Consider the following 10,681-nt stretch of genomic DNA (forward strand, 5'->3'; position numbering starts at 1 on the left):
TCCTGCCTCAGCCTCCCGAGTAGCTGGGATTACAGGCATGCGCCACCAAGCCCAGCTAATTTTGTATTTTTAGTAGAGACGCGGTTTCTCCATGTTGGTCAGGCTGGTCTTGAACTCCTGACCTCAGGTGATCTGCCCAGCTGGGCCTCCCAAAGTGCTGGGATTACAGGTGTAAGCCACTGCATCCACCTGCAACTTTTTTTTAAGTATATTCAGGTGACCCAGGAGTATCATTCTGAGACCCAGGTATGTGTACTGTATATGTGGCCTAGTTGTATGCTCAGATGCCTATAGATGGGTCTGTCTGCCTTTGTGTGCCATGCAGGTAAGAAAAGTGAACCAGAAAGCAGTGGCTCTGAATTACAGCTCCAGGGCAGGCAAGGATAGACACAGGTGAAATTCAGAGTGAGAGAAAAAGAGCTGGGTTCCTGAAAGGACCCTCCCTGCCCCATCCTCTCCCTTCAACAATTAGTGTGGAAGGAGATGAAGAAAGAGAAGCTAAGGTCTGTGAGTCCATCAGAGAGAGAATCCAGAGCCAGAGAGCCAGTGGCCAATGGTGGGGAAAGGAGAGGAGACAAGAGAAATTCTGACAGCAATGGAGGAGAGGACTCCCATTGCAGGCTCCTAAGTGGAGGAGGGATGAGCTGGGATAGAGGAGGGGTAAGAGGGAGCAAGAACTGTGATGGGAAGAGAAGAGACAGCTGGGTAGGGGGTGGAAAGAGGGGGTAGAAAGGAAGAGGGGCATATGGAAGCCTCTTCCCCCATGCCCGAACACTTCTCCCATTTATTATGTCCAGTAGATGACAGATGACAGTAACCGGTGAGGTGGCTACTCCCAGCACAATGCCTGTGCTCTGCCCAGAGGCCACACCTGCCTCTCCTTAGGCTGCTGAACTGGAGGGCTGGGTTACCATGGCAACCGTGAGACCTGGAAAGCCACAGACAAGGGCAAGCTGGGCCACTGCAGCTTCTGAATTTTGTGGTGGTGGTGAGAGGGGAGGATCCATCTGTTCCAATGCCTGCCCCTCGACCCCATTTCCATTGGCTCCCCATAACAGATGTGCCACTCAGCTCCAGGTGGGGACTTCCCTTTCTCTCACTCACTCTCTCTCCCTCTCCCACACACAGACACACAAAAACAGTAGCCTGAAGCAAGGATAAAGAATGAACGCTTCTTAAATTGCAAGAACATTTAGCCGATTGCATTAGAATTCTGCCTGGACTTCAAGTTTAATTCACAAAAACTGCACTCTCTCAGCTCCTTGTCATCCCGGGAGAAGTCTTGCCCCAGCACTTAGAGAGGGAGGCGGGAGGCAGGAGCACCTTGTGCAGGTCTGGAGAACCAGGCAGCCTGGAGGGAGCTGCAGAGAACCCATGTATGTGCTCACAGAGAAGCCAGGCTCCCTAACCTGAGCTGCACATCCCCTGCCTAGGCTGCAGTGGGAAACTGGAGCAGGATAGGAGGTGCCATTGGCAAGACTGTCTTGGGGACTTCTTGGGGAGACCACTGGGACTTCCATACTGGGGAGATGCCAGAAATGGAAAAGTATCAGCTATTATCCAATCCAAATGAGAATTAGATGAAGTAACACAGGCTCAGGAAGCAATCGATTTGCTCAAGGTGACAGGGGGATCCCATGGAAGAGCTGGGACTAGCACCCAGGTTTCCAGACTTCTGCACAGGGCTCTCTCCCCGCCCACACCAACAACCCCCAGAGCTCACTCTTCAGGCCTTTGCCATTCTGGATCCTGGAGACCACAGAGTTGGGCAGGGGAAAAGCATTTTAGATAGAGTTCCCAGTCTGTCTAGCTGCTGGGCATTGAAATCTTGAAATGCCTTAGTGCTAAAATGGGGAGGTTACAAGCTTCAGAATGAAAATACAGCCTCATTGCTAATTACAGCTTTAATGTGTTACAGGTTGAAAACCTTGAATTAGAAACTAAACTGAGGTGGGAGCTGCATCCCTCCCCCACCTCCCATTCACTGTGTCACCACACTTCCACCCCCCAGTGCCTAGCACCGGTCCCTGCAGAGCTCAGCGTGCTAGTCATGTGGGCCGGGTTTCTGTGTACGGCCTGCGTAAGGGGAGGGGACCCCTCTCCAAAAAATGTCCAGCATCTAAACTCGGGCATGACTTGAGAACCCAAAACCTTTGGGGATATTTGTGTGGTCATACAGGGCGTGGCTTGGACCACAAGGTGCTCTGATAACGACGCAGAGAACCATGCAGCCGCCTCCTGGGCGTTGCCAACCCATCCAGCCCCGACTACACCACAGGGTGCCCGGAACTGCTCAGAGGAAGAGGTGGGAGGGGTCCCCGGACTCGGGGCCGCTCGAGGTTAGCCGGTCACAGCGAGCCTTGTAGAGATCGCGCTCCCGGGCCAGGCGGGCCACTTCGGCCCTCAGCGCGTCTAGCTGGGTCGCCAGGCGGGCGCGCTCGGCCTCCAGCCCGCGCCGCTGCTGCAGCCGCTTGGAGCGACAGGCCTGCGCGTAGCCGCGGTTCTTCAGCGTGCGGCGCCTCTGCTTCAGCCGCAGCGCCTCGTCGCGCCCGCAGCCCCGCAGCTGCCGGTTTAGCTCCCGAACAGACATCGAGACCAGCGCCGCGTCGGAAAACCGCTCGGCCAGCTGCGGAGGGAGAGTGCACGGACGGGGTCAGCGCCGGGTCGCACCGGCTGGGCCCTGACGCGCGACGCTACGTGGCCCCGCCCCCGGACGGCCCCGCCCCGCCCCGGCTCCCACCTTCACCGGGATGCTCACGCTTCCACAGAGTCCGTTTCGGTGCAGACCCCGCCCCAGGCCCCGACGCTCCCTGGTCCCTCCAGCTGAGCGTTGCTTGAGCCGGGCAGGCGCCCCACAGTGCACGGCCACGGTCAGGCGAGCCCATCGCGCACCTGAACCCCGGGCCCCTCTCTGAGGTCCCTGGCATCCCGCTCCAAGCCAGGGTGTGTCCAGTGGACCCACACCCAGACACCCCCCAACCCTCCAACGCTCTGCGTTTCCCTGTCCTGAAACCCGCAACCTGGTGACCCTCACGGGATTTGGATTACATCCTAATGCCCTCAACACCCCCACCTGTGTCTGTAATTAATAGGATGAGTCCCAATCCTTCCTGAGAAGGTTGGGGGCTGGGAAGCCCGAAGTCTTGAAAAGGCCAATCTAAACCAGTCTTAACCCGGCTCCATTCCACAGGTACCCCTTTCCCTGGTTTCCACACACGGTGTGTCTGTTTACCTCCCAGAGTCGCCCACTCCCCAGCTCAATTCTTCCCTTTGGGTCCTCTGCTACTCTTATCTTCTCCCTGCTCCTCCTGGTTCAGCCTACTCATTTCTCTCCATTTTGAGAAAAGGGGGAGAAGCAGAATGTAGTTTTCTCCAACTGTTTTCTTTCAAGGGACCTTCTTCCCTTCTCCTGCCCTCTGTCCATTGTCCCAGTCCATAACCCACTCCGGGAGCTCCCCCTCCTCTCTTGGGCAGTCCTCCTCCCTCAGCCTCCCTCCCCCAGGCCAGCTTGCTGACCACTCACCTGGACGTGCTGGGCTCCTGTCTCCTCTGGGCTCCCCGGGTAGTAGGCATGGGGCCCATCAACAGGGATTGGGCCCTGACCCTGCAGCAGCTCCATGGCCTCTTCAGGACTCAGCCCCAGTGCCTCCCCAGCCCCCAGCTGCTGCTGCAGGGTAGCCAGCCAGTACAGCTCCTCCAGGCCTGGCCGGGAGCCCTCGGTCGCCCCCACCATGCCTGGTTCACTGAAAGTGGGTGAAGGAGGCACTGAGCTGTAAGGTGTGGAGCCTAGTGAGGCTGTAGGGGGGCCAGGTCGCCCCTCAGAGGGCTCCCGCTTTACCTCGAACTTCATCAAGTCAAAGTCATTGACATATTCCATGGCCAGGGGGCTGGGGGGCAGGGCCATTCTGGAGCTGGGCTGGGAGGAGTGCACCTGCAAAGAGGAGGAGAGGTCTGGAGCACATGGAGACCACCTGCCATTCCCTCTTCACCAAGTCCCTCTTCCCTCAAAGCCTAAGTGCCCTGGAGCAAGAGTTCGGGAAAGCCAGAGGGTTGGTGCAGCTCTGTCCACTTCACAGTACCCCCTAGGCTGCAGAGCAACCTTTCAGGGGCAGGGGCTCCTGACAGGAGACAAGCAGCTGAAGGCCTGAAGGAGGAAGAGGACAGCACAGCCTCTCACCTCACTGATACTTCAGGATCTATGAAAAACAATAGCAGTATGGCAGTGCTCCCAACCCTGGTGCTGAGACATGCCGAGAAGTCTGTCATCTCAAGAGGCATCATTCCATTTCCAAGCCATTTTTTAAAATTGCTTAATTAACTGTGACAGAGTAAGTGTATATTTTAGGACAGTAGGAAGGCATGTATGCTGTTAATTTTAAGATACAAGGATAGTGTGCTGTTACACCTCTCTGTCTCTCAAAGGACTTAGGGCAGGCAGTACCTTGCCTCTTGAAGACCCTCAGTGTACATTTGTTCCATGGATTAATCAATCAATGAATCCCTTTTGTAGGAGCAAGAAGCTTTATGTAGAAAAAAAAGAAAGGTCCTAGAATTAGTTCTATAAAGATCAGGATCGGCTGGGCGCGGTGGCTCAAGCCTCTAATCCCAGCACTTTGGGAGGCCGAGGCGGGTGGATCACGAGGTCAAGAGATCGAGACCATCCTGGTCAACACAGTGAAACCCCGTCTCTACTAAAAATACAAAAAATTAGCTGGGCATGGTGGCACGTGCCTGTAATCCCAGCTACTCAGGAGGCTGAGGCAGGAGAATTGCCTGAACCCAGGAGGCGGAGGTTGCGGTGAGCCGAGATCACGCCATTGCACTCCAGCCTGGGTAACAAGAGCAAAACTCCGTCTCAAAATAAATAAATAAATAAATAAATAAAAATTAAAAAAAAAGATCAGGATCAACTGGCCACCATCTTTCCTCAAGGCCAGTCTCTCCAAGGGGAACCAACCAAGATTGATTTTCCTTCTTCTATTCAGAACTTGCTATGTTGTGAGAACTCGAGCAGATCACCTTCACCCTTCCAACCCATTTTCCTTTTTTCCCTCTGTTCAATGAGGGAAGTTAGACTTTGTAACATATACCAAAGAGTGTTCTCTGGAACACGGATTCTGAGCAATACTCATGAAGAGGTCTGCCCTCAGATAATTTTGAGAAATGTTGCCTCCTATCCCTACCTCTTACACATTCATATAGCACAAGAGCATATTAACCTGATTGATCCTTTAGTAAACCATCTGTTCAAGTTCAACACAAAGTGTCCTAAACTTATGTCATCAAGGAACTCTCTGTCTGTTATCAACCATGGGGCACATGTTCACCTTAGGAACTTCTGGCCGGGGGACCTCAGATATCCTCACCAGTCTGGATGTCCAAGCTCTAGTCAAGTTCCCAATTCCAGTAACTCCCACCCCATCCCCAGAAGAGGCGTGGCAGGGAGTGCTCATCCCCAGGGCTTAGACTTCCACTCCTTCTTTTTTTTTTTTTTTTTTTGAGACGGAGTCTCGATCTGTTACCAAGCTGGAGTGCCGTGGCATGATCTCAGCTCACTGCAACCTCCGCCTCCCAGGTTCAAGCAATTCTCCTGCTTCAGCCTCCTGAGTAGCTGGGACTACAGGCACACGCCACCATGCCCAGCTAATTTTTGTAGTTTTAGTAGAGACAGGGTTTCACCATATTGGCCAGGATGGTCTCGATCTCATGACTTCGTGATCCGTCCACCTAGTCCTCCCAAAGTGCTGGGATTACAGGCATGAGCCACCGCTCCCAGCCAGACTTCCACTCCTTCTTGCCTAGGTAACCCTCTTTCCAATCACGTCTCCGAACCCCAGGCTTTACCCAGAGAGGCAAGAGGAAGACCCAGGCCTCTCTCTTCCTGTTCCAGGGCGAGGTTGCTGCCCTCTCCATTAAACCTGTCACCCTTGAGAGGACAGAGGGGATGGAAACAGACACAGATTAAAGGAACTGGGCCTTGGCAGACGTGATGGTGAGACACTGAGAGAGGTATCCAGAAAGAATTGAATGTACAGAAGGGGTAGTGGGGAAGGTTGTTTCTCTTTCTGATGTGATAGCAGTGAGAGACTCAGGCCAGCCAGGGTGGGAATAGAGTAGGGTACCAAAGAGTGACGATTTTTGGAAACACAAAACAAAGAGCAGGTGATGAAAGAGGAGCTCTAGGCAAGCGGCCTGGCACCCAGGTAGGTCCTGGAAATACTCACTTTAGGGATGCCAGAGAGGATGTGGTCAGTTCCAGAGCCAGGCAGGCACAGCTTCCCGGGAGACTGAAGGCTCCATGGAGCAGGGTCTGGTGCCTCTCTGCTCAGCTCCAGGGGGCTTTGGGCACAGAGCCCAAAGGGCATTCTTAAAGGGCCAGCTCTCTGAGGTCATCTGTGGTCCTGAGGCCTCTAACCAATGAGGTAAGGAGATCATTTGCATATCTTATTGGCCTGGGGTTGGGGGGAAATGGAGAGAGAGGAGAGTCCAAGTATGTTTGTTCTCAAAGAAGGAAAGGGGGCATCTTCCCCAACAAAGCTCCTCACTGATGATCCAGCTCCTGAGTGCTCAGTTTCCCAGTTCAGACAGCTACATGGTCCTCAACCACCACCCTTCCACATGAACACAACCCTCAGCCCTAGTCATGGGTAGCCTGGGACTGGAAAAGAGAGCCAGACAAGCTGCCAGCACCCCCACCTTCATCAATGTCTTTGGAGACTATAAGCTTTCCCAGGCCCACTCTCGCCTGGCCTATTGGGTCTGATTCCTAATTTGAAGAATCCTCACATTTCTGCCTCTGCCCCACCTTCACGCTGACTGGTCTTATGCTCCTCATAGCCATTGCATCAGAAAAGAAAGCAACTTTTCCCACAGGGGATCTCCAGGACTTGACCATCCCATATTTTGTGCCTCTCACTCTTGCTGATCCCAGCCCCAGGACAGGCAACCCAGCTTGGGAGAAGGAGCAGGTGAAAAGAGAGCAGGGAACTCTGTTCCTTCCTTCTGGGCCTCAAGGGACATTGAAATCTAATCACCACCATCCATAGGAGACACTTTTGTAACTGCCCTCACATGCCCTCTGCTTCCTCTCACCTCTTCCCTGTGTGTCTCTGCCCCTCTCTCCTCCTCTCGCTCTTCTAATTCCCAGATGGCTGGGGGGTGACCTACATTTTCAGCCTAATCCCCTAACACCTCTTACAGCTATCATCCCCGAGTAGGAGTTGGAACAGGGATACTAGGAATTATCCAAGGAGATGTTTAAACCTGTCCGAAGCTGTTTAAATAGGGTCTATGGAGTTAAAGGCCACTCCCTACCTTCTGAGGCCACCCGAATACTCCCATGGAGTTAACAGGTCCTCTTTCTCAACACAGAGACCTGGGTGTCCATTAGCCCCCAAAGGTCATCACTTATACAACTTAACCTTGTCCCAGCCTTAGCCTTGGGGGAAGAGCTGGCAGATACTGATTATCTAAGATGGTCGTTTTTGAAGTATGGTCCTGGGAGCAGCAGCATCCGTATCACCTGGGAACTTGTTAGATATACATGTTATCTGGTGTCACCTTAAATCCACTGAGTCAGAAACTCTGGGGATGGGGCCTAGAAATCTGTTTTAAGGCCCTTTCAGCAAGTCTGACGTGCTTGAAAGTTTGAAGGCCAAGCACAGTGGCACCAGGCCTGTAATCCCAGCACTTTGAGAGTTCAAGAACAACCTGGCCAACATGGTGAAACCTCGTCTCTACTAAAAATACAAAAATTAGCTAGGTATGGTGGCAGGCATCTGTAATGCCAGCTACTCAGGAGGCTGAGGCAGGAGAATCACTTGGACCTGGGAGGTGGAGGTTGCAGTGAACCAATGTAGTGCCAGTGCACTCCAGCTTAGGCAACAGAGAGAGACTCCATCTCAAAAAAAAAAGTTTGAGAACTGCATAGAATGCCTAGAGTCTACCCAGCTTCGCTTGAGGGGGCAGGGGGCGTGTGTATATGTATGTGTCTGTCTGTGTGTATGTATATGGTCTCTCCTACCATGCTTTCCACACACATGTTAGAAAACCTAGATCAGATGACATCACGCTCTTCCCACACCTGGGTCTCTGTTTTAAGGAACAGAAACCATCATCATCATTCAAGCTTCTCTGTGTGACTGCCTGGATCTACTGCTGTTTTCTTAAAAGAATTAAAAAGCCTAAGACCTAAGAACCAATCACAAAATGGGAATGAGGATCATGGAGAGAGAGGACTCCACACACATGCCCGTGGAATATAGCTCTCTAAAGTGGACACCCAGGAAAGAGATTTTACAATTTCCCTGGTTGAAGGAAGAATGGGAAATGTTGAGTGCAGTCCCTTTTTCATGCCTGCTCTGGCCTGGCCAGACACTTGCCCCCAACCAGCAGCTGTCAGGTCTGCACTGATCCTCTTGTTTACTGGAGGGCTCAAAGGAGAGGTGGGAGGGCTAAGCTGCTAACAGGCTAAGGGAGTCAGACTAAACAAGCTCAGGCAAGCTGAGCCGCTCGGGGCTCAGACCAGGCACCACTAAACTAGGGAAAGGAGCTGAGGGAGTGAGGGTTGGGCTCAGGCTGGGCCCAGTCTGGGCCAGAGGAAAGGACCAAGGGCACAGAGAGGAGAGTCTGTGGCGGTCAGTGGGGACCCAGAAAACAGACCCCATCTCCCACATGCACTGGAGACTGGGAAATGAATACTGACACAGACATTCTCAAGGACATCTGGAGACAGGAAAATAGGGATGAAAAAGATGAAGCCAGCGTGACTCCAGGAATAATAGAACAGAGGAAGAAGACAAGGAGGCAGTAGGTGTAGACATGGGATAGAGAACAGGACAAGTCAGGGGCTCCACAGGGATTTGGATTAAAGGTGACAGAGCGATCTAGGCACATGGAAGAGAGGGGTAAAGAGAGGAGGTCTTCCAGGAGGGGACCACGAAGAGAGTAGGAGACAACAGGAGGGGTGGAGAGGAACAAGGACCAGAACAGTAGGAGTGGTAGCCGGAAGGGGCAGGACATAAGATTGAGCACGAAGACCTAGACACCAATTCAAAGAAACAGACACATACATAGGCCACAGAGGAAGAGCAAAGGCCAAAGGACAGAAAGGTAGAAAGATATGGCTGGAGTGATATTGGACCATGGAGAAAGAGGGCCAGGCAGGCAAAGGACCTGCAGGAGTTGGATAGAAAATGAAGAGAAAGGAGAGAAGATGAGGCAGTCAGCATTCCAGGATGCTACCCTCCTCTACCCTGTCCTATACTCTTATTTTTGGAACCCTGAAAGCCTGGCTCTGTTTCCCAGTTCTGTATCATTGTATCTAGATCTTTAGTAACGGATCCAAATCCTCAACCTCTTCTTGGTGTACCTCCTACATTCATTTGACAAATGCATATTAAACACCTATTCTGCATCAGGCCCTGCGTAAGGCATTGGCAACACCTCAGTAACTTAGACTGATACCAGCCCTGACTTCATGAAACTTACAGACTGATGAAACAGGGAAACATCAAATTATTGCCCTTTGGCTGGGTGCAGTGGCTCACACCTGTAATCCTAGCACTTTGGAAGGCCAAGACAGGTGGATTGCTTCAGCCCAGAAGTTTGACACCAGCCTGGGCAACATAGCAAAACCCCGTCTCTACTAAAAATACAAAAATTGAGGTGGGAGGATCACCTGAGCCTGGGGAGATCGAGGCTGCAATGGGCCATTTTGGCACCACTGCACTCTAGCTTTGGCAACAGAATGAAACACCATCTCAAAAAAAAAAAATTATTGCCCTTAGGCACAGGCAGGAGTGGCCCCTGCACTGGGCCCTGTGCTTTAGAAGGCTCCACTCTGGCCCTTCTCTGGCTATATCCCATCACATGGGTAAAGAGTCTAACTCTCCTCCACCCATACCCTAATCCTCTCAGGACCACGCTCCAGATAGCTAAGTATTCCCTGTCCAGGCTGGGCGAGGTGGCTGATGCCTGTAATCTCATCACTTTGGGAGGCCAAGGCTGGCAGATCACCTGAGGTCAGGAGTTGAGACCAGCCTGGCCAACATGGTGAAACCCCGTCTCTACTAAAAATACAAAAAACCTAGCCGGGTATAGTGGTGGGCACCTGTCATCCCAGCTACTCTGGAGGCTGAGGCAGGAAAACTGCTTGAACCTGGGAGGCAGAGGTTGCAGTGAGTCCAGATGGCACTATTACACTCCAGCCCAGGCAACAAGAGCAAAACTCTCCGTCAAAAAAAAAAAAGCATTCCCTATCCAAAAGGCCCAACCCACTCCTGGGACCCACATGGACCACTTCCCTGAGTTTGCCCTCCCATGGCTGGACCACATGACTGGTTCACATATTCCAAGGTCAAAGGGTAGACAAAGGGTAGCTGCTTGCAGGAGTCTGTGAACAGACTTGGGATGGCCTGATGGTTCCACACAAGGCTGCTTGCAGCCAAGATGTGTCAGGGATGGGAGGAGAAGTGGGCCAGCTGAGGGCCAGTGGCCAAAACCACCTCCCCTACGCTACCATATTGTGGTGCAGAATCCTGAGGATTCCAAATAAAATACAAATTTGAACCTGGCCTTCCAGGCCATTGTGAAGTATATATTTGTCAAGGTAGAAGAACAGAATATATTTTGTGTAACAGTTTGTTAGCCTGAATTATACTTTTTTTTTTTTTTTTTTTTT

The 10,681-nt window shown here is 52.2% G+C and overlaps 1 protein-coding gene across 2 annotated transcripts; it reads right to left on the reverse strand.

Moving 5' to 3' along the window:
- Positions 1-1,152: 1,152 nt before the first annotated feature.
- Positions 1,153-6,400, reverse strand: NRL (neural retina leucine zipper). 2 transcript variants are annotated; one of them, XM_037744337.1, is made up of 3 exons: positions 6,225-6,400; positions 3,839-3,931; positions 1,153-2,626 (listed from the first exon to the last, which is right to left on the reverse strand). In XM_037744337.1, exons 1-3 carry the CDS (start codon positions 6,363-6,365, stop codon positions 2,294-2,296), a joined length of 567 nt encoding a protein of 188 aa, XP_037600265.1. In that variant the 5' UTR covers positions 6,366-6,400; the 3' UTR covers positions 1,153-2,293. The 2 variants fall into 2 exon arrangements, with proteins under 2 accessions (XP_037600265.1, XP_017400145.1); XM_017544656.2 differs by having other exon boundaries at positions 3,524-3,931; positions 6,225-6,399.
- Between the last annotated feature and the right edge of the window lie 4,281 nt (positions 6,401-10,681).

Source organism: Cebus imitator, unplaced genomic scaffold (assembly GCF_001604975.1).
Source record: "Cebus imitator isolate Cc_AM_T3 unplaced genomic scaffold, Cebus_imitator-1.0 Scaffold170, whole genome shotgun sequence".
Taxonomy (NCBI): Eukaryota; Metazoa; Chordata; class Mammalia; order Primates; family Cebidae; genus Cebus; species Cebus imitator.